At 41.1% G+C, this 24,028-nt stretch overlaps 1 protein-coding gene across 6 annotated transcripts; it reads left to right on the plus strand.

Moving 5' to 3' along the window:
- The first annotated feature begins 205 nt into the window (after positions 1–205).
- Positions 206–19,136, plus strand: LOC118364182 (fasciculation and elongation protein zeta-2-like). 6 transcript variants are annotated; one of them, XM_052489292.1, is made up of 10 exons: positions 206–934; positions 1,920–2,028; positions 2,247–2,363; positions 2,717–2,852; positions 3,010–3,302; positions 3,628–3,708; positions 16,894–16,969; positions 17,179–17,244; positions 17,587–17,614; positions 18,223–19,136. In XM_052489292.1, the coding sequence occupies exons 1-9, from the start codon at positions 627–629 to the stop codon at positions 17,595–17,597; spliced, it is 1,197 nt and encodes a 398-aa protein (XP_052345252.1). In that variant the 5' UTR covers positions 206–626; the 3' UTR covers positions 17,598–17,614; positions 18,223–19,136. The 6 variants fall into 6 exon arrangements, with proteins under 6 accessions (XP_052345252.1, XP_035601365.1, XP_035601369.1 ...); XM_035745472.2 differs by lacking the exon at positions 17,587–17,614 and having other exon boundaries at positions 211–934; XM_035745473.2 differs by lacking the exon at positions 17,587–17,614 and having other exon boundaries at positions 215–934; positions 3,010–3,281.
- Positions 19,137–24,028: the final 4,892 nt, after the last annotated feature.

Consider the following 24,028-nt stretch of genomic DNA (forward strand, 5'->3'; position numbering starts at 1 on the left):
AGTGTTGCTATACAAGAGCAAAAAGGTGTTGGCACAGAATGTTTGCAAACCAATGTCAAATTAGTCCCTGAAACATCAAAATGTCTAGTCATTCTCTGGTGACTGGCCTGAATTTGACTGGAGCCTAGCTTATCTACTATTATTGTGTACATGTCACTCCAAGTAAACTATTAGCATTACACTCCATAGTTTGGGTCTTGGGACCATAAATTATTTAATGTTCTAGATTATTGAAAATAATCTGCCAGATCATTTGTTTGGCCTCTATCTATGTCAGTACATTTGGTTACGTTTTTGTGTCAAAGGGTCATTTTGTGAGAGGGAAGCCCGAACTGAAAGGAACCCCAGGCTCCATTTTCCTTTGACCTTAGTGTTCAGTGATTGCAGATCTGTAAAACCCAGAAGGGTGTAAGCAATAATGTGTATGCTCCCCGAATGTTGTTATATTACCATTTTGCTTGCACCTATCCTGTTTGTATAGATCTGCAAACCTTAAGAGGTGGCGAAAAATAGTTTTCGGACGGGTCCACAGAGACACAGCTCGCACTGGAGGATGCAGTGTCCTGACATTACATCGCCGCATACATCATTCATCAGAGGCACATAGGGTGTTTCGCCCTGCAGGCATGGCGGCGCCCTTTGCGCATTTCGATGATGATTGGCACGATTTTAAGGAATTTGAGCCGGTTTCAGAGCAGGGGACTCGGATGGAACGAGTAAACTTGGTTGTCGAACAGGTGACAGACGTTCTGAAGGTCCTTCCAGAGATCAACAACAGCTTTTCGGATGAAATGGGCAGCTTAAAGTCCATGGAAGATCTGGTGAACAATTTAGACGAGAAATTGACAATGTGTTTCCGAAATTTCAACACCAAAGCTGAGAACATTGCCCCTGTAAACATTATCGCCGAGGACACAACACTGAGGAACGACGAGTGAGTAAGCTAAGTGACTCGTGGCCAAAGTTAGTTCGTCCTTTGCAACATACTATCACATTTCAATGTCTCGCTCTGCATAATTGCGTTCCACTCATACATGCAGTCACGTGTATTGATAGTTGATGCAAGCTGCCAACATTGAACATTGTATTAGATAGGCGTATATCATATTTACACCTATTCGAGAATATTGCTATAGGTTTACAGTAAGGCTACATACATTTCACTAGAAGTTTACGTTTATAAGTATGTTTTTCATGCATTATTGTTGCTATGCTCACTGCCAGTTATGCTGATGACTTGTCAATAAGCAACGTTATCAGTGGTCATGTGACTTTTCCGTCCAACTAAATTTTAGAACTCACATAATCTCTGTTGAAAACATGTCCGTGCACGGTGTCCCAAATATGCCGAACAAAGACATCCCACTAAACTCTAGATTAGAATGTTGACCCAAATACCCTTCCCTGGAGTTCAGAATAGGACAATTCACATTTATCCCCCCCTAAAAGATGAAAGATTTGGATAATGCCTTGGGTAGAGATAGTTTTATCACACTGATCTATCTGTGGTTAATAAATAGTTAGCCTAATACCATGCTGTTTATAAATGATATATTAGTTATTAATGTCTCACCTTTTTCACTATTCATAATACTGTCTTAAAGCAGTGCGGCTGTAGCATTAATCAACAGCCCAAACATATTGCACAGCTGGAGGATTAGTCCTCATTTTACTGCTTCCAATGTATGTTTTTGATCGAAAATGTACAGTATCATCTGGGTCAATCTTTTGTAAGATGTTTGTGACCTTGTGGCATCTGTCACTTGGTAACCAATATTTGGCTACATGCACAGTGCAGTGTCATTATCCCAAATATAACCACCATTATTAGAAGTTAGCTATCACTTCTCTACATGGGCTTTGGACCTAGAGACGGTGGTGTTCACTTTTATGTGTCTCTCATCTCATTTCCCACACAGGATCTGGAATGCTCTTGCAGATAATTATGGTAATGTCATGGCAGTAGACTGGAGACAGTCTAGAACCCGCACCCTCCATCTCCCCAGTCTAAACCTCGAAAACAAACCAGTGAGTCAAGTTCTTGCTTCATAGAGGGCTCTCTCTTTGCCTCTTTGTCTTTGTCTCTTTCCTTCCATCCCCACTCTCTCTTTCTCCCTATATCTCTACCACTCTCCCTCTCCCTGCCCCTACCTTCCTGTCCAATCTGTTTATAGCTACAATCTAAAATTCAGATTTCATTGTGCCAGGATTTAGTTTTGATTAAATCCCTTCCCCTGACCTGTCAGAGGGTGGATGACGCAACACTGGAGCTGTCCGACGATGAGGAGCTGAGGGAACAGATGGACATGCACACCATCATCGTCTCCTGCCTCAATGACGAACCTCTCTTCACCGCAGAACAGGTAGGGCTACCCACCAATGTACCAACCTACCAACCCACAGCTCTGCCTGGAATAGACCAAGATTGACCTGCACTTTATCAAATATAGAATACAGTGGAGCAGAGCTGGGTATGGGGCTTGTACCTGTTGCTTGAATGTGCTTCACATAGACCGATGACAGGTGGACTGAGCCGGTGTTTGTGTGTTAACCAGAGTTGGAGTCTATTCTATTGACATTTCCAGTCAATTCAAGAATAAAATGTCATTCCAAGAAATGGAATAGCACTACATAGAGAAATTCTATGTCCAATGCAACAGACAGGAATAGAAATGGAATTGATCCCAAATATGTGGTGTTACCATGTGTATTGTAGGTTATTGAGGAGATAGAGGAGATGATGCAGGACTCTCCTGACCTAGAGGCAGAGCAGAACCACCCCTCTCAGTCAGACCTCTCCATGCTCTCTCTAGACATCCAGCGCTCCAGAACAAACCACAGCTATGAAGAGCGTGAGTATATCTCTGTCAGTTAGGTGTGTGTGTGCATGTGTGTGTGTGTGTGTGCAAATGGTGTGAGGGAGGGTTAGAGGGAGGTTGAAAGTGTGTTTGCATTCTTATGCTACATTTCTGTCTGTGTGTGGTTGTGTGTGTGTGTGTGTGTGTGCAGGAGAGAGGACCCTGTGTTTATCAGAGCTGAATGAGCGGCTAGAGGAGGTGGAGACGGCCATCAGACGTTACAGTGAGGAGCTGATTCAACACCTGGCCCTCAGGGACGAACTGGACTTTGAAAAAGAGGTGAAGAACAGCTTCATCTCTATCCTGATAGATGTGCAGAACAGACAAAAGGAACACAAGGAACTACTGAAGAAAAATAAAAAACTCAAGAGTGGTGCCGGGGCCCCGCAGGGCCGACCAGAGAGAACACAAGCACTAGGATCAGTGAGTGACACCATCCATGCTGTGCGTGCACACACACACACAAACACACACACAATGCATGCTGATCCACTGTTTCATGGCATTGCTTACATTCAGAGTGTACAGTTTTAGTAACCTTTTAAATTGTATTCAAATCTTATACAACTTATTTATTGCTTGTGCAGATGTTATTACTTTCTTGATACCTTATTACTTTGTTCTTTTTACAAACTAATTTACTGGTTTATTGTTTTGGCATTTTTGACCTTTTAAACCTTGCGTATGGTTCCTTCTCTCTTCACCTGCTTGTTTCCTGTTTGTGTGCCTCTTACTTCCCATTTCTCTGCATCACTTCCTTCCTCTCCAGCGCTTCAGTATGGAGGGCCTCTCCTCTGCCATTCAAAATGGCTTCTGGCAAACTTTTGGGAGTGGTGGCATTGAAAGACAGGTGCCTATATTTCTCTCTTTCTCTTTGTCTGTTGCCCTCTTCATTGGTGCTGTGTGTGTTTTTGTTGGTCAACTAGATGGTAGTTGTACATGAAGTACAATTGGTGGGACTTGCTTTAACTCTTTAAAAGTATTTGTGTGTTAGTGGTAGAGGTTTAACACTATTTAAAGCAAAGCAGTTGCATATAGTCAAAGTTTATTGAAGTAAAATAATTACTTTGATAAACTACTATATCAACCGTATTAATTTGGATTGTAGTGAAGTTAGATCACAAAAATGTCTTAGCTACAGTTGTTGCTTTGAAAACTTAACCTGTTGAGTGTAGGGGGCAGTATTTTGATGTTTGGATGAAAAACGTACCCAAATGAAACTGCCTATTTCTCAGGCCCAGAATCTTGAATATGCATATAATTATCAGATTAGGATAGAAAACACTCTAAAGTTTCCAAAAACTGTCAAAATATTGTCTGTGAGTATAACAGAACTGATATTGCAGGTGAAAACCTGAGGAAAATCCAACCCGGAAGTGCTGTTTTTCCTGAAAGCTTTCTGTTCCATTGCCTGCCTTCACTCCATTTAAAGGGATATCAACCATATTCCTTTTTCTATTGCTTCCCCATGGTGTGAACAGTCTTTAGACATAGTTTCAGGCTTTTATTTTGAAGAATTAGCAAGAAAGATCACATTGCGTCATTGTATTGCTGGGTGCCAGCAGCGGATACTATTTGTGTAAGGATTGTTGTCGGGAGAAGGAGAAGAGGACCAAAGTGCAGCGTGGTACGTATTCATAATATAGTGCCTTGCGAAAGTATTCGGCCCCCTTGAACTTTGCGACCTTTTGCTACATTTCAGGCTTCAAACATAAAGATGTAAAACTGTATTTTTTTGTGAAGAATCAACAACAAGTGGCACACAATCATGAAGTGGAACGACATTTATTGGATATTTCAAACTTTTTTAACAAATCAAAAACTGAAAAATTGGGCGTGCAAAATTATTCAGCCCCCTTAAGTTAATACTTTGTCGCGCCACCTTTTGCTGCGATTACAGCTGTAAGTCGCTTGGGGTATGTCTCTATCAGTTTTGCACATCGAGAGACTGACATTTTTTTCCCATTCCTCCTTGCAAAACAGCTCGAGCTCAGTGAGGTTGAACGGAGAGCATTTGTGAACAGCAGTTTTCAGGTCTTTCCACAGATTCTCGATTGGATTCAGGTCTGGACTTTGACTTGGCCATTCTAACACTGAAATGTGGCAAAAGGTCGCAAAGTTCAAGGGGGCCGAATACTTTCGCAAGGCACTGTATATTCAGCCTAGGTATAATTTCACAAGCTCTGAATTCTTTAGATTATTGCTGACTGATTAAAATACAGTGTATTTTACCTTTAAATTGTACAACAAAGCTTATTTAGAGAAAACATTTTTTTTAAATTGAGATATATATTGCGAATCTCCCATAAGTTTGAGAAAATCGAGATATGAGTTTTAGGCCATATCGCCCAGCCCTAGTGGAACGCCTTCCCAGAAGTGTGGAGGCTATTATAGCAGCAAAGGTGGGGACCAACTCCATATTAATGCCCATGATTTTTGAATTGAGATGTTCGACGAGCAGCTATCCACATACTTTTGGTCATGTAGTGTATATTTTCTTATTTTCTTATTTTTTAAAATATTTTTTGAGTTTAAACATAAACAGGGTATGGTTTGAAAGGTTACCTTCTCCTCGGGAGGGTCTTGGGAGATAGAGGCGAAATGAAAGGTTTCACTCTCGCTAAAATCTGTCCAAAATAAGGCCAATGCTTTCCTATGCGCATATTTTGAACCTAAGCTTGTTGCCTGCCTTCCCTCCTTTTGAACAACGACACCTGTTGTTAGGGCGGAGACATGAGCATCTTGTCATTATATACAGATCTCTGGTGTAATGGGAAGGTACACAGCACAGAAGGAGCGAACGAGACGAGACCAAAAAGACAACATGAGAACAAGCCGACATAAGTGCTCATGAAAATGAAAAAGACAAAAACCTTGATTCTGCGATACAGGCATTTGGAATATCGCGCAAAAACATTAATTCGATATATAGACTAGCCCTATTTTCCACTAGATGTTGGAACATTGCTGCAGGGACTTGCTTCCATTCAGCCACAAGAGCATTAGTGAGGTCGGCACTGATGTTGGGGGATTAGGCCAGGCTCGCAGTCTGCATTCCAATTCATCCCAAAGGTGTTCGAAGGGGTTGAGGTCAGGGCTCTGTGCAGGCCAGTCAAGTTATTCCAAACCAATTTCGTCCGACCATTTCTGTATTGACCTCGGTTTGTGCATGGGGTCATTGTCATGCTGAAACAGGAAAGGGCCATGCCCAAACTGTTGCCACAAAGTTGGAAGCAAATAATCATCTTGAATGTTATTGTATGCTGTAGCGTTAAGATTTCCATTCACTGGAACTAAGGGGCCATGAAAAACAGCCGCAGACCATTATTCCTCCTCTACTGAACTTTACAGTTGGCACTATGCATTCAGGCAGGTAGCGTTCTCCTGGCATCAGTCAAACCCAGATTCGTCTGTCGAACTGCCAGATGGTGAAGCATGAGTCATCACTCCAGAGAACACAATTCCACTGACAGTGAGCTTTACACCATTCCAGCCGACGCTTGGCATTGCGCATGGGGATCTTAAGCTTGTGTGTGGCTTCTCGGCCATGGAAACCCATTCATGAAGCTCCCAACAAAAAGTTCTGGTGCTGAAGTTGCTACCAGAGGCAGTTTGGAACTCGGCAGTGAGTGTTGCAACCGAAGACAGAGGATTTTTTATGCGCTACAAACTTCAGAACTTGGCTGAGTCATTGTTTGCGACTGACCCGTTGTTGCTCCAGAAGATTTTTACGCGCTACGTGCTTCAGCACTTGTGTGGCCTACCACTTCGCGGCTGAGCCATTGTTGCTCCTAGATGTTTCCACTTCACAATAAAAGCACTTACAGTTGACCGGGGCAGCTCTAGCAGGGTAGAAATTTGACGAACTGACTTGTTGGAAAGGTAGCATCCTATAACGGTGCCACGTTGAAAGTCACTGAGCTCTTCATTCTGCTGCCAATGTTTCTCTATGGAGATTGCATGGTGGTGTGCTCGATTTTATACACCTGTCAGCAACGGGTGTGGCTGAAATAGCTAAATCCACAAATTTTAAGGGGTGTCCGCATACTTTGGGCCATGTAGAGTACATAAACAAATTATGGCACACAAGAAACCTGTCTGTTTCACGCCTGTCTGAGTAGACTAATCTATTGCGGAGGCCGCGGGGATGGCACATTTACTCTTAACTCATTATTTCTAATCTACAATGTTTGTTTGGTAATTTCTGTTAATGCACTCAATATATTATTATTTTCATTACAATTTTACCGTTGTCATTGTAGGAGTGGACACGTTGTTTGCAGAGCGCACAACTTAGGCTGTGAGAAAAAAGTTATGGTTTATTTCATTCCATGTATGAGTTGTCAATTTATTAATTGTCTTTTGTTTTGAGCACTCCTGTCAATCTTGAGTAAGGGACACACAACTGATTACGCATATAGAAGAAGGACTAGTCTACTTGGTCTGCGAGCAAATGTAGGTCTATATTCGTGCCCATTTGAGGATCTAATACCATTTATGATTGTCTTAACTCACCATCACTGTGGAATTTCTGAAAGTAATTTTTTCTTCATATCAAGCAGCGAGGAGACAAAGTCTGTTTTTACATCCATTGAAAATTACAGTTGTTCCTCAACACAGCCTATTTGAAACATCTTTCCAGCTCGCTCCCTTTCGATTACAGCTCAGCATGAAAGGGGAAGAAATGTCATGCTCTGATCTTGTGGAAGCGTCATAAAATAGGTCTACCTGATTACTTCTTATCCTTTGTGCAAAATAGCCTGCAGCTGTGTCTGTCTAGAGTTCACTGGAGCTGGAAACTGTGAGGACCCAGAATATTTTATACAATGTTGCAAGTTTGCTAGCAGGAGCTTCAGGCCAGACCAAGTTAATATAATAGCTGACACAATGCAAGTTCCTTGCAGACAGGTCATGCATAGCCAATGTGATTTAGATTATATTTATTTTTATCAGGATATTTTCTACCTGCAGGTTGCAATGTTTTTATTTGTTGTCTTTATGTAGGCTATTTTTACGTATTGGCAATGAAAATAAAAGTTACTTTTAGATTTGTATAATTTTCATTTAGATATAATTTAGATTTACCACATAACATTCATTTTGATATATGAAGACTTTATAAATTACATTAAATTAAAGTTCCATGTAAATGTGCATATAAAAAACATAACTGGCATGTTAGATCAGTAGAAATGGTATGATAACTTGGCACTCCAAATGGAAAAGGTTGCCGACCGCTGGTGTAGCCCATTACCGGCAAATCAGGAGCTTAACAGCAGAGACAGAATCTGAGAAAGCCAGCAACAACAGGAGGAGGAAGGTCAGGAACAGGTGTTTTTCTTCTGGGTAGGCTACATTGATCTCTGGCTCTCTCTTTAGTAATTAAAAAATATATATAAATATTATTTCACCTTTATTTAACCAGGTAGGCATTTACAATTGCGACCTGGCCAAGATAAAGCAAAGAAGTTTGACACATACAACGACACAGAGTTACACATGGAGTAAAACAAACATACAGTCAATAATACAGTAGAAACAAGTCTATATACGATGTGAGCAAATGAGGTGAGATAAGGGAGGTAAAGGCAGAAAAAAGGCCATGGTGGCAAAGTAAATACAATATAGCAAGTAAAACACTGGAATGGTAGATTTGCAGTGGAAGAATGTGCAAAGTAGAAATAAAAATAATGGGGTGCAAAGGAGCAAAATAAATAAATAAATAAAATAAATACAGTAGGGAAAGAGGTAGTTGTTTGGGCTAAATTATAGGTGGGCTATGTACAGGTGTAGTAATCTGTGAGCTGCTCTGACAGCTGGTGCTTAAAGCTAGTGAGGGAGATAAATGTTTCCAGTTTCAGAGATTTTTGTAGTTCGTTCCAGTCATTGGCAGCAGAGAACTGTAAGGAGAGGCGGCCAAAGAAAGAATTGGTTTTGGGGGTGACCAGAGAGATATACCTGCTGTAACGCGTGCTACAGGTGGGTGATGCTATGGTGACAAGCGAGCTGAGATAAGTGGGTTTGGCGACGAGTATGAAGCGAGGGCCAGCCAACGAGAGCGTACAGGTCGCAATGGTGGGTAGTATATGGGGCTTTGGTGACAAAACTGATGGCACTGTGATAGACTGCATCCAATTAGTTGAGTATGGTATTGGAGGCTATTTTGTAAATGACATTGCCGAAGTCGAGGATTGGTAGGATGGTCAGTTTTACAAAGGTATGTTTGGCAGCATGAGTGAAGGATGCTTTGTTGCGAAATAGGAGGCCAATTAAGTTTGGATTGGAGATGTTTGATGTGGGTCTGGAAGGAGAGTTTACAGTCTAACCAGACACCTACAGTGGGGCAAAAAAGTATTTAGTCAGCCACCAATTGTGCAAGTTCTCCCACTTAAAAAGATGAGAGAGGCCTGTAATTTTCATCCTAGGTACACTTCAACTATGACAGACAAAATGAGAAATAAAATCCAGAAAATCACATTGTAGGATTTTTTATGAATTTATTTGCAATTTATTGTGGAAAATAAGTATTTGGTCACCTACAAACAAGCAAGATTTCTGGCTCTCACAGACCTGTAACTTCTTCTTTAAGAGGCTCCTCTGTCCTTCACTCGTTACCTGTATTAATGGCACCTGTTTAAACTTGTTATCAGTATAAAAGAGACCTGTCCACAACCTCAAACAGTCACACTCCAAACTCCACTATGGCCAAGACCAAAGAGCTGTCAAAGGACACCATAAACAAATTTGTAGACCTGCACCAGGCTGGGAAGACTAAATCTGCAATCGGTAAGCAGCTTGGTTTGAAGAAATCAACTGTGGGAGCAATTATTAGGAAATGGAAGACATACAAGACCACTGATAATCTCCCTCGATCTGGGGCTCCACTGAAGATCTCACCCCGTGGGGTCAAAATGATCACAAGAACAGTGAGTAAAAATCCCAGAACCACACGGGGGGACCTAGTGAATGACCTACAGAGAGCTGGGACCAAAGTAACAAAGCCTACCATCAGTAACACACTACGCCGCCAGGGACTCAAATCCTGCAGTGCTAGACGTGTCCCCCTGCTTAAGCCAGTACATGTCCAGGCCCATCTGAAGTTTGCTAGAGAGTATTTGGATGATCCAGAAGAAGAATGTCATATGGTCAGATGAATCCAAAATATAACTTTTTGGTAAAAACTCAACTCGTCGTGTTTGGAGGACAAAGAATGCTGAGTTGCATCCAAAGAACACCATACCTACTGTGAAGCATGGGGGTGGAAACATCATGCTTTGGGGCTGTTTTTCTGCAAAGGGACCAGGACGACTGATCCGTGTAAAGGAAAGAATGAATGGGGCCATGTATCGTGAGATTTTGAGTGAAAACCTCCTTCCATCAGCAAGGGCATTGAAGATGAAACGTGGCTGGGTCTTTCAGCATGACAATGATCCCAAACACACCGCACGGGCAACGAAGGAGTGGCTTCGTAAGAAGCATTTCAAGGTCCTGGAATGGCCTAGCCAGTCTCCAGATCTCAACCCCATAGAAAATCTTTGGAGGGATTTGAAAGTCCGTGTTGCCCAGCAAACCCCAAAACATCACTGCTCTACAGGAGATCTGCATGGAGGAATGGGCCAAAATACCAGTAACAGTGTGTGAAAACCTTGTGAAGGCTTACAGAAAACGTTTGACCTCTGTCATTGCCAACAAAGGGTATATTCCAAAGTATTGAGATAAACTTTTGTTATTGACCAAATACTTATTTTCCACCATAATTTGCAAAAAAATAAATAAAAAATCCTACAATGTGATTTTCTGGATTTTTTTTCCTGTCATTGTCTGTCATAGTTGAAGTGTACCTATGATGAAAATTACAGGCCTCTCTCATCTTTTTAAGTGGGAGAACTTGCACAATTGGTGGCTGACTAAATATTTTTTTGCCCCACTTTAGGTATTTGTAGTTGTCCATGTACTCTAAGTCAGAGCCGTCCAGAGTAGTGATGTTAGACAGGTGGGCAGGTGCAGACAGCGATCGGTTGAAGAGCATGCATTTAGTTGTACTCTTATTTAAGAGCAATTGGAGGCCATGGAAGGAGAGTTGTATGGCACTGAAGCTTGCCTGGAGGGTTGTTAACACAGTGTCCAAAGAAGGGCCAGAAGTATACAGAATGGTGTCGTCTGCGTAGAGGTGGATCAGAGACTCACTAGCAGCAAGAGCGACATCATTGATGTACACAGAGAAGAGAGTCGGTCCAAGAATTTAACCCTGTGGCACCCCCATAGAGACTGCCAGAGGTCCGGACAGCAGACCCTCCGATTTGACACACTGTACTCTATCAGAGAAGTAATTGGTGAACCAGGCGAGGCAATCATTTGAGAAACCAAGGCAGTCGAGTCTGCCGATGAGGATGTGGTGATTGACAGAGTCGAAAGCCTTGGCCAGATCAATGAATATGTCTGCACAGTAATGTTTCTTATCGATTGCGGTTAACATATCGTTTAGGACCTTGAGCGTGGCTGAGGTGCACCCATGACCAGCTCTGAAACCAGATTGCATAGCAGAGAGGGTATGGTGAGATTCTAAGTGGTCTGTAATCTGTTTGTTGACTTGGCTTTCATATCCTTAGAAAGGCAGGGTAGGATAGATATAGGTCTGTAGCAGTTTGGGTCAAGAGTGTCCCCCCCTTTGAAGAGGGGGATGACCGCAGCTGCTTTCTAATCTTTGGGAATCTCAGACGACACGAAAGAGAGGTTGAACAGGCTAGTAATAGGGGTGGCAACAATTTCGGCAGATAATTTTAGAAAGAAAGGGTCCAGATTGTCTAGCACGGCTGATTTGTAGGGGTCCAGATTTTGCAGCTCTTTCAGAACATCAGCTGACTGGATTTGGGAGAAGGAGAAATGGGGAAGGCTTGGGCAAGTTGCTATGGGGGGTGCAGTGCTGTTCACCGGGGTAGGGGTAGCCAGGTGGAAAGCATGGCCAGCCATAGAAAAATGCTTATTGAAATTCTCAATTATAGTGGATTTATCAGTGGTGACAGTGTTTCCTATCTTCAGTGCAGTGGGCAGCTGGGAGGAGGTGTTCTTATTCTCCATGGACTTTACAGTGTCCCAGAACTTTTTTGAGTTAGTGTTGCAGGAAGCAAATTTCTGCTTGAAAAAGCTAGCCGTGGCTTTTCTAACTGCCTGTGTATAATGGTTTCTAGCTTCCCTGAAAAGCTGCATATCACGGGGGCTGATACGCCATAGGATGTTTTTGTGTTGGTTAAGGGCAGTCAGGTCTGGGGAGAACCAAGGGCTATATCTGTTCCTGGTTCTACATTTCTTGAATGGGGCATGCTTATTTAAGATGGTTAGGAAGGCATTTAAAAAAATAACCAGGCATCCTCTACTGACGGGATGAGATCAATATTCTTCCAGGATACCCTGGCCAGGTCGATTAGAAAGGCCTGCTCGCTGAAGTGTTTCAGGGAGTGTTTGACAGTGATGAGAGGAGGTCGTTTGACCGCTGAACCATTATGGATGCAGGCAATGAGGCAGTGATCGCTGAGATCTTGGTTGAAGACAGCAGAGGTGTATTTAGAGGGCAAGTTGGTTAGGATGATATCTCTGAGGGTGCCTGTGTTTACGGCTTTGGGGAGGTACCTGGTAGGTTCATTGATAATTTGTGTGAGATTGAGGGCATCAAGCTTAGATTGTAGGATGGCTGGGGTGTTAAGTATGTTCCGGTTTAGGTCGCCTAGCAGCACGAGCTCTGAAGATAGATGGGGGGCAATCAGTTCACATATGGTGTCCAGAGCACAGCTGGAGGCAGAGGGGGTCTATAGCAGGCGGCAACGGTGAGAGACTTGTTTTTAGAGAGGTGGATTTTTAAAAGTAGAAGTTCAAATTGTTTGGGTACAGACCTGGATAGTAGGACAGAACTCTGCAGGCTATCTTTGCAGTAGATTGCAACACCGCCCCCTTTGGCAGTTCTATCTTGTCTGAAAATGTTATAGTTTGGGATGAACATTTCTGAATGTTTGGTGGTCTTCCTAAGCCAGGATTCAGACACAGCTAGAACATCTGGGTTGGCAGAGTGTGCAGAATCAGTGAATAAAACAAACTTAGGGAGGAGGCTTCTAATGTTAACATGCATGAAACCAAGGCTATTATGGTTACAGGGTATCTATCGCCTTGTGCCCTTATCCCCTTTGTGCATGTGCATAACTATAGATAAAGAGTTTGAGTGATGAAAGTTGAATGGAGGGTCTCAAAATCTCTGAGCAAGAAACACTTGGATGAACATAAAGAAATGAATGTTAGGCTCTTTTCTGGTAATTGTGCTGTTATTATGTGCCAGATGTTAAGACTACGAAACGCCATTGACTTGTCATTTCAATAGGCATAGGCTTCAAACTAAATTCAGGGTTTTTGATTCTTATTCAATTTTACCATAGTTTGCTCAGATAAAGCCAGGTAGCCTATAGCCCCGTATAGGCCTTACATCTAATTTCAGATAGTCTACAGTATTCTAGACAAGATGTAGGCAAGATGTAAACTTGCTTCATTCAAATGAAGACTAATTTATTCAACATGAATAGCAAGGCAATTTTGCAAATATAAGTTCTTCTTTCCCCAATAGTATGCTGGAATAGGCTACAGAGAATGGGGTCATAATTTCAATCACTGAATTAAATATGAATTATATATATATATGAACTTAATATGCTTGTCAACAACAGCCAGTTTATTTTTCTGAATGTGTTTCACCTGTAGCCTAATATGACTACTGTTCATAATAACACAAGGCTACAACAACAAAGTTATAGGCTATTTATTAAATTGGTTCTCCAGACCCAGATAGGCTACACAGGTTGCACAAATTGATTTGCAAGGACTCCAGTGATATCGTAATTTCAATGGCATACATATTACTAGGTTTACTTGATGGCCAAAAGAAGCAAATGTATAATTCTCCACATTTAGCCTAAAGTCAGTTTCATCGAGGTCTTTTCCCCATAAAAAGAACCAGATGAGGAAGTTCCATAACTTCCATATAAAATGTCCACTCGGGCAGCCCCCGATACCCATGAACTGAGCATGCATAAAGCACTTAAGCAGTCAACTTTAGAATGCAGTTTAAACCAAGCGGATTTATGTAAAGCGTTCTAGTGCGCCCAAAAAGTCATTTTCCAGTGCCTGGTGTCCATTATTTTTTTTTACATGCATCAGTTCTAGAGTATGAACATATTTTATGGAAAAAGGTGGCTCCACAATGACAATCTAAATAGCCTACCAACAACTGGTAAAAAGTTGTTACAACGTACACGCGTGCTGCTCTCGTTCCTCTCGCTCACCTGACTCAGCCAATAACTGTAGTGCTCTCTCAACACACACACCACTCCTGATCTCTCAATCACTCAGCAACAGCATGAATCACTGCCTACAGTCAGGAGCAGGTCACAGTGAAATATATATGTTTTAAATTGCTGCGGTGCAATTTAGAGATAGCCCATAAACCAAAAACCCGCAACAAGTAAATTTTCACCCATGACATCGTTTTCCAAGTAGCCCAATTTTGGCCAGGAAACCGCGAACATGGCAACACTGAGGAGAACTGTTTGAATGATGTCTGTGAGTATAACAGAACTTAATTGGCAGGCGAAACTCCGAGGACAAACCATCCAGGATTTTTGTTTTTTGAGGTCACTCTCTTTTCAATGGGGTTTCATTTCAAGGCAGTTTCTTGCAGTTCCTATTGCTTCCACTGGATGTCGACAGTCTTTAGAAATTGGTTGATGTTTTTCCTTTGTGTAATGAAGAAATAGGGCTGTCTAGAACAAGGGTCGAGTGAAGTGTACTGTTTGATAGACCTGAAAAGCACGCTCCACTTTCTTTTCCACCGGTATTGAACGCAGTTTATCCCATCTTAAATTTGATTGATTATTTACATTAAAAAATACCTAAAGTTGTGTTCGGAAAGTTGTTTGAAATGTTTGGACAAAGATTACAGGTAATTTATGAGATATTTTGTAGTCATGTTGCATGAGTTGGAACCGGTGTTTTTCTGGATCAAATGCGCCAAATAAATGGACATTTTGGATATATAACGACAGAATTAATCGAACAAAATGACCATTTGTGATGTTTATGGAACATATTGGAGTGCCAACAGAAGAAAATCATCAAAGGTAAGACATGAATTATATCTTTATTTCTGAGTTCCGTGTCGTGCCTGGCGGGTTGAATTATGATTGACTTTGTTTGATGGGGTGCTGTCCTCAGATAATAGCATGGTTTGCTTTCGCTGTAAAGTATTTTTGAAATCTGACACGTTGGCTGGATTAACAACAAGTGTAGCTTTAATTTGGTGTATTGCATGTGTGATTTCATGAAAGTTTAATATTTATATATATTTTAATTTGAATTTGGTGCTCTGCCATTTCACCGGATGTTGTCAAATCGATCCCGCTAAAGGGATTTGATCCATAAGAAGTTCATGCTAACAAACATGTGTGCTTTGAAACTAAATAAATACCGCACTCTGACCCAGAAAAGTTATTTGCTAGATTCATGATAGTGTTTATAGACAAAGCAAGGAAAGTGAACTTCAAAACGTGTTTCAGTTTTAATGGAATATGCAGCTGTTGTTGGTAAGTAATGAACCTGCTAGCTTCTGACATGACTAACAGCATCTATAAAGAGAGCAGTTGATTGGTTACTAAAACAGCTCTATCGGTTGATTGGTAGAAGCTATTCTTAATCCGTTGCCAGATTTGAATAGCAGAGAAGTAGACGAAGATGTCATACCCATAACTTTTTGCCTAAGTTTAAGTTGCTTATAAAAAGTTTCAGAAAATGTTGTTGATGCTGTTACTAAAATAGCTGTTACTTTGTATCAGAATAAAATATGTTTGTTTTGCATTCAGATTTGAAAAGCAGAGAAGTAAGATGAAGATTTCATATGCTCTGACATTTTGTAATAGTTGTTGACTAACTGGTTAAATTAGATGATTTGTGTAAAAAGTTGCATTGTTTAATTTACAGTGAATGGAATGTTGGAATTGATGATGTCACAATGGGGCCTTTAGAATGTCGAGGAAATTGCCATGAAAGTGGATGGAGGACAAAAAGGACAAAAAAAATGTACAACTTAAAAAGTATAAAATGTCATTTAAAAAAAGTATTAAATATATATATATATATTTTAAAGTTGTATGTAAACACACTGGTTCTGACCAGTATGTGCTAAATAATAATAATAAAATGTCAGAAGTATGACGAAGATTTAAAGTCTGGACTTTTGCTTCGCAAAAATGCTGATTCACCCAGCGTCACATTTCCATAACCTGAACATGAATTACTCACTGTCTCACTTCTCTGCTGTCTTTAAGGAGTCTTAACAAACATCACCAATTGCCTTTCTACATTGGAGCAGCAATTGAACAATTGTTTTTAGCATGTACAGTACCTAGTGAAAGTCTTCACACCCCTTGCACAGTTTTCATATTTTTCTGCCTTAAAATTACATGTAAAAAGGGATTAAATTAGATATTTTTCCCCTGACCAATCTACACAATCTACACAATTTCAATGTAAAGAAAAATTATAGAAAATGTTCTTAATTAAATAGAACAAAAAACGAAGATGCCTTGATTGCATATGTCTTCACACACCATAGTTAATACTTGGTGGAAGAACTTTAGGCAGCCATTACAGCTGTGAGAGGAACATTTGTGTAAAGTTGGTAGGATCTCATTCATAATGATTCACAGCTGTAATGCCTGCCGATGGTGGTTCCACCAAGTATTAACTCTGGGGTGTGAAGACATGTGCAATCAAGACTTGTTTTTTCATTTGTATTCATTTGGAAAATGTTCTATAATTCGTCTTTCACTTTGAAAATGTGGGAAAGGTTGTGTAGATCAGTAGGAATACAATATAACGTGTAATTGAATTTTAAGGCAGAAAAATGTGAAAAGTGTACAAGGGGTGTTTATACACTTTCACTAGGCACTGTACTTATTCTCTCTCTCTTTCTCTATTGTTTCTACCCCATGGTCTCTCTTAGTATCTGACCACAGTCATCCCATATGAGAAGAAAGGAGGCCCTCCATCGGTGGAAGATCTTCAGATACTTACCCAAAGTAAGTGGCACCTTAGTAAGTGGCACCTGTAAGGTGCAGAGCATTTATCCCCCACCCATCACATGAATCTTAAATATATAAAATCATTTGTGCTACTTGAAGTACAGGGTACAGTTGTTTATCTAGTGTTATAGATGGTTGACATACCCTGGTCAAATACATTCCTGGAATAAATACATTTTTCTGATTGGTTTGTGTTTCTGTTGCAGTCTTGCAAGCTATGAGAGACGACAGTGACAAGGTGCCCTCCCTTCTGACAGACTACATTCTCAATGGTGAATACACTCAGCCTCTCTCTATGTACATTTTAACATTAGTAGGCTATATTACACTGAGTTATGTGTTGTTGGCATACTGTTGTCTCTGCATTTTTGTATAGTTGATGTCTCTCAATTTTTGTAGAATTCAAGAACATAACGTTTATTGATAACTCATGATTTTCACATTAGGCTATTTTAAACTAGGCTGTTCTACTATTTAAGTTGTTGTGCCTTTTATTTTGTGTGTGTGGTACATGGCAATTTACAGTTGAGTGATCTCCTTTTTCCTTCATTCATTTCTTTAAAAACAAATCTCTCAATTTTCTGTTCAATGTCTCGCTGCATTGTACTTGCTAGCTCTGGTGTGAGAGCCATGGACAGAGAGGTTTGTGGCACACATTCAGACACTGTACTGTGTGGTGTCGTTCACTCATTGCGTGAGAGCACCCCTAGTGGCCACTGAGCATTAGTATAATGTAACCGTACCCTGCCGTTGTGTCCTGTCACTGCCCTGCCCCACCCCTCACTGTCACACTGCTGCTGTTTAGGGTAGACCCCATTGCTGCTCCTGTTGGTGTCACAAAGTTATCCCTGACCCACGACCTTGCTTTGCCTAACCCTTCACATCCTCAAGTGATCCTAAATGGACCTTACGGGTTCTACTAAAACGCTCCCTGGGAATCACTACTTTTACAACCATTGGAACCGGTTTCTCCCTCTGGGCTCACTGAATACTAAATGGCTGTATTGGCATATTGTGTATTGTTGCCATATCTGTCTGTTTGAAGTGTGTTTGGATTTCTCGAGACCGTTTTCCTGATCAAACCTAGATACAGGTACTTGGTTATTTTATTTCTCCTGTTTTACTATTTCATTCCTTTTTCTCCACCCAAGCCTGTTCTACTTCTTACTTGATATTTTCCCGTAGTAGCCTAACTGGCATTCACACCTAGTCTTAGCCATAGTCATTAATATGTGTTTTTTTTTCTACAGTGCTTTGCCCGACATAGACTGGAAGGACAATAACTGACATTTGGGAAACGAGGTGAGGGATCTGGTTTCAATGTCAACAAGCAAAATGAAGAGGACTTGCTCAGTGTATAAAAAATTAAAACATAAGAACACTTCATTTATTCTTAATGATGCATGGTATTTTACCAGTTGCTCCTTTTTGTGTAATACCCATAGATGTTTTATAGCTCATTCAGTTTTATTTTCTCCGTGTTGAGCTTGTGTATTTGACTACTTCAATTAAAAAAGAAAAAAAAAAGGTTTTACTTTATGTACAGTGTAAAATTCAGTTCTCAAAGTCATAAGAAAGATACTCATACATTCTAGTGTAGCATCTACTGTATGTGGCTGATTTCAACAGCCTTTTTGGACGAAAGGGAGCTTTACATTTTTGGCCCTGAAGTAAGATCGAAGCTACTCATATCCAAAGGTTTGTGTCTTAATTGAATTAACCTAATCTGAAGGTCTCAGAAACGACTGAGCTGCACTCCACAGCACTTGTAATATCAGGGATATGAAACATTTTAGATTAGTTTTTTAAAGTGCTTAAACACATTTCAGTAATAAAATAAACCTTGAACTAAATACTAACATTTTTCTACACAACTCAGTCCACCATTTGGCCTCCCTAAAAGCACTGCACATGTATTTTGTAGTCATAGCTAAATACTGTAGTAGTACCATTGTTGTCATACTTAGAAGGAATTGCAAACAGAACTGTAATTAATTACAGAGCACTGATGTGACTACTAGCTATGCATTTGAGTAAATAATGACTCACTGAAGCCCTGAATCAGAGGCACCATGCAGCCCAGACCTGGCCAGCCTGCGAAGGCTGTGCACACAAGCTGGGCATTATTATATTTCTATACACAATAAATGAAGATGCCTTTGTATTTGCCAGAATTTTTTGTACATTGACTCATTTTTGACAAAATGTTATTATACTAAGCTACTTATCTGCTAAACTATTAATTTACTTTGTAAATATTTTATTTCAAATAAATGTATGAAGTCAATGATAAACCCAATTTTAATCTGGTTTTGTTTCATTACTGAGTCAACTCCCTTTTTTAAAATCCTTGCCCATACAGCATACTCCAGCTACTCGTCAATGACAATGATATGGAACAACATAGAAAACGTATTTTAGTTATGCAAAACTCAACCGTGCTTTTAGCTACTTTTAATATTGTAACAGGGAGCCGTGATCTTTCAATGCCACTGTAGTCTAATCCTCACTGGAACATGGGAAATCATAAAGCTACCGTTATCTGGAACACGAAACATTGACAGTTAACACATTTTTCAAACTCCAACTAGGAGAAAAACATTGGAAAGAGGAATAACAAATAAGTTTGTGCAAATGTGAGAGAGATGTCTCCTTCGGGAAACAGTGTCTTTTCACCTCAGCAGTAGGCGTCTTGATACTTGAGGGTAAGAGTAACTCACACGTGCATTATAATACGTGTGAAATACAAAAACACACTCCAAAACACACTGTTGTTTCATTATCAGCTGGCCACGTGTCAGCCAAACCATGTCCAGCTAGCTGAGAGGAACCAGATGAAATAAATAAATGAAAGGGTATTTTGGCAGCTAGGCCAAGCTTGTAGGTACCTACTGGTGGGAACATGATTGCAGGATGAGTGGGATGATATATGCCAAATTAGGCCACGTGACAACCAAACCAACACATGTCACCCCATGAAGAACTTAATGATACCACAAGAATATCACTTTTGAGAATGAAACACAAAGATCTAGAGATAGAGATAATATCATATTATTCATATTTCACATTCATATTATATCGAAATGGAGTTACATTTCAAGACAGGAAACTGATATTGATATCTAAGATGATCAAATTTTCATCATGGTAAACTGAGATAAACTCATTCACTATTGCTAAATGGAGTATATGAATGGAGACATGTCATGACAGAATATCTCATGTTTAATATAGGCCTCATCTGCAAAAAACATGAAGAGTTTCATACCAAAATTATATATGATTTACCATATATATGTCGGTAAATGAACTTTTATTGTTTAATGAAATTAAAAGAGATTGGTGTGTTTTTCACTATCTAATCATGGCATGGTGTGGTTCAATGACAGACATGTATGTATTTGTTTAAAATCCATCACTTGAGGATTTCATTTCAGAGAGAAATAGTCATGTTTCTTTTGCAAAATGCTAAATATCCACCTCAACTCAGAGAAATAAGTAGTACTGCTCATTTTTACATAGTCAAATGTAATAAATAACTATGTTTTATACCCCCTTTTTTCTCCCCAATTGGTAGTAGTTACAGTCTTGTCTCATTGCTGCAACTCCCGTACGGACTCGGGAGAGGCGAAGGTCGAGAGCCATGCATCCTCCGAAATACAACCCAACCAAGCCATACTGCACATCCAACCCAGAAGCCAGCTGCACCAATGTGTCAGAGGAAACACCTGGCGACCTGGTCAGCATGCACCACAGGAGTCGCTAGGAGTCTCAAGGATAGCCCTGCCGGCCAAACCCAGATGACGCTGGGCAGCCGGTTACGGCCGGCTGCGACAGAGCCTGGGCTCGAACCCAGAATCTCTGGTGGCACAGCTAGCACTGCAATGCAGTGCCTTAGACCACTGTGCCACCCAGGGGGCCATAACTACATTTTTAATGAAGAAATTTACAAATTATACATTTGTGACAGCTACACTACATATACAAAAGTATGTGGCCATCCCTTGGAGTATGTGGCCATCCCTTGGAGTATGTTGCCATCCCTTGGAGTATGTTGCCATCCCTTGGAGTATGTTGCCATCCCTTGGAGTATGTGTCCATCCCTTGGAGTATGTGGCCATCCCTTCAAGTTAATGGATTTGGCTGCTTCAGCCACACGTTGCTGACAGGTGTATAAAATCGAGCACACAGCCATGCAATCTCCATATTCAAACATTGGCAGTAGAATGGCCTTACTGAAGAGCTCAGTGACTTTCAACGTGGCACCGTCATAGGATGCTACCTTTCCAACAAGTCAGTTCGTCAAATTTCTGCCCTGCTAGAGCTGCCCCGGTCAACTGTAAGTGCTTTTGTTGTGAAGTGGAAACATCTAGGAGCAACAATGGCTCAGCCGTGAAGTGGTAGGCCACACAAGTGCTGAAGCACGTAGCGCGTAAAAATCGTCTGTCCTCGGTTGCAACACTTACTCCCGAGTTCCAAACGGCCTCTGGAAGCAACTGTTTGTCGGGAGCTTCATAAAATGGGCAGCCGCACACAAGCCTAAATCACCATGCGCAATGCCAAGCGATGGCTGGAGTGGTATAGAGCTTGCCGTCATTGGACACTGAAAACGCAGTGGAAACGCTTTCTCAGCAGTGATGAATCCCGCTTCACCATCTGGCAGTCCGACGAACGAACCTAGGTTTAGCGGATACCAGGAGAATGCTACCTGCCCGAATGCATAGTGCCATGTGTAAAGTTTGGTGGAGGAGGAATAGTGGTGTGGGGCTGTTTTTCATGGTTCGGGCTAGACCCCTTAGTTGCAGTTAAAACAAATATTATGGGGGTAGATCAACTTTAATATTGCTGATAGATTGCAGCTTCCGTCAATGTAATTGTCTGCGTCATTTCCAATCCCCCATATATTTTGGGGGTATATATACAGTAGGGCAAAAAAGTATTTAGTCAGCCACCAATTGTGCAAGGTCTCCCACTTAAAAAGATGAGAGAGGCCTGTAATTTTCATCATAGGTACACTTAAACTATGATAGACAAAATGAGGGGAAAAAATCCAGAAAATCACATTGTAGGATTTGTTTATTCATTTATTTTCAAATTATGGTGGAAAATAAGTATTTGGTCAATAACAAAAGTTTTGGGGCTGTTGCTGGGCAACACAGACTTTCAACTCCCTCCAAAGATTTTCTATGGGGTTGAGATCTGGAGACTGGCAAGGCCACTCCAGGACCTTGAAATGCTTCTTACGAAGCCACTCCTTCGTTGCCCGGGTGGTGTGTTTGGGATTATTGTCATGCTGAAAGACCCAGCCACGTTTCATCTTCAATGCCCTTGCTGATGGTAGGCTTTGTTACTTTGGTCCCAGCTCTCTGCAGATCATTCACTAGGTCCCCCCGTGTGGTTCTGGGATTTTTGCTCACCGTTCTTGTGATCATTTTGACCCCATGGGGTGAGATCTTGCGTGGAGCCCCAGATCGAGGGAGATTATCAGTGGTCTTATATGTCTTCTATTTCCTAATAATTGCTCCCACAGTTGATTTCTTCAAACCAAGCTGCTTACCTATTGCAGATTCAGTCTTCCCAGCCCAGTGCAGATCTACAATTTTGTTTCTGCTGTCCTTTGACAGCTCTTTGGTCTTGGCCATAGTGGAGTTTGGAGTGTGACTGTTTGAGGTTGTGGACAGGTGTCTTTTATACTGATAACAAGTTCAAACAGGTGCCATTAATACAAGTAACGAGTGGAGGACAGAGGAGCCTCTTAAAGAAGAAGTTACAGGTCTGTGAGAGCCAGAAATCTTGCTTGTTTGTAGGTGACCAAATACTTATTTTCCACCATCATTTGCAAATAAATTCATTAAAAAAAAAAAAATTCTCTGTCATAGTTGAAGTGTACCTATGATGAAAATTACAGGCCACTCATCTTTTTAAGTGGGATAACTTGCACAATTGGTGGCTGACTAAATAGTTTTTTTGCCCCACTGTATATGCCAATTATGTGATGATCTGACCGCATTCTGTCCCTTATCAACACTTTTTAAACTTTTGGTGCCAGAGAGAATGACATAAGAAAGTAATCAAGACGACTAGCTTGATTAATCCTCCTCCATGTATATCTCACTAGGCCATGACATTCATGATTTCCTAAAGTGCCTGAGGGTGATAGTTTGTAGTGTGATTTCCTTTATGGTCCATAGAGGTATTTAAGACCGTATTAAAATCTCCCACCATAATAATAAAGTCGAGTGTTGCTTGTAGAGTTGATAAATTCTTACAGCTTGTATAACAGTGTACATTTGCTGTCCCATCAAAATAACTCAACACCCTTCCATTAATGTCTAAACCGCTGGCCACAAAAGTGAGTACACCCCTAAGTGAAAATGTCCAAATTGGGCCCAATTAGCCATTTCCCCTCCCAGGTGTCATGTGACTCGTTAGTGTTACAAGGTCTCAGGTGTGAATGGGGAGCAGGTGAGTTAAGTTTGGTGTCATCGCTCTCACACTAATACTGACTGGTCACTGGAAGTTCAACATGGCACCTCATGGCAAAGAACTCTCTGAGGATCTGAAAAAAATCATTGTTGCTCTACATAAAGATGGCCTGGGATATAAGAATATTGTCAAGACCCTGAAACTGAGCTGCAGCACGGTGGCCAAGACCATACAGCGGTTTAACTGGACAGGTTCCACTCAGAACAGGCCTCGCCATGGTCGACCAAAGAAGTTGAGTGCACGTGCTCAGTGTCATATCCAGAGGTTGTCTTTGGGAAATAGACGTATGAGTGCTGCCAGCATTGCTGCAGAGGTTGAAGGGGTGAGGGGTCAGCCTGTCAGTGCTCAGACCGTACGCCGTACACTGCATCAAATAGGTCTGCATGGCTGTCATCCCAGAAGGAAGCCTCTTCTAAAGATAATGCACAAGAAAGCCCGCAAGCAGTTTGCTGAAGACAAGCAGACTAAGGACATGGTTTACTGGAACCATGTCCTGTGGTCTGATGAGACCAAGATAAACTTATTTGGTTCAGATGGTGTCAAGCGTGTGTGGCGGCAACCAGATGA

Source organism: Oncorhynchus keta, chromosome 31, assembly GCF_023373465.1.
Source record: "Oncorhynchus keta strain PuntledgeMale-10-30-2019 chromosome 31, Oket_V2, whole genome shotgun sequence".
Classification (NCBI taxonomy): Eukaryota; Metazoa; Chordata; class Actinopteri; order Salmoniformes; family Salmonidae; genus Oncorhynchus; species Oncorhynchus keta.

What these genes read in the sequence shown, in the direction of transcription:
- LOC118364182 (XM_035745472.2), top strand. Translation starts at nt 627, where the DNA reads ATGGCGGCGCCCTTTGCGCATTTCGATGATGATTGGCACGATTTTAAG. An exon ending in ACAACACTGAGGAACGACGA is followed by an intron (nt 935 to 1,919) that starts GTGAGTAAGCTA and finishes TTTCCCACACAG; the next exon opens with GATCTGGAATGCTCTTGCAG. An exon ending in TGAGTGACACCATCCATGCT is followed by an intron (nt 3,303 to 3,627) that starts GTGCGTGCACAC and finishes CTTCCTCTCCAG; the next exon opens with CGCTTCAGTATGGAGGGCCT.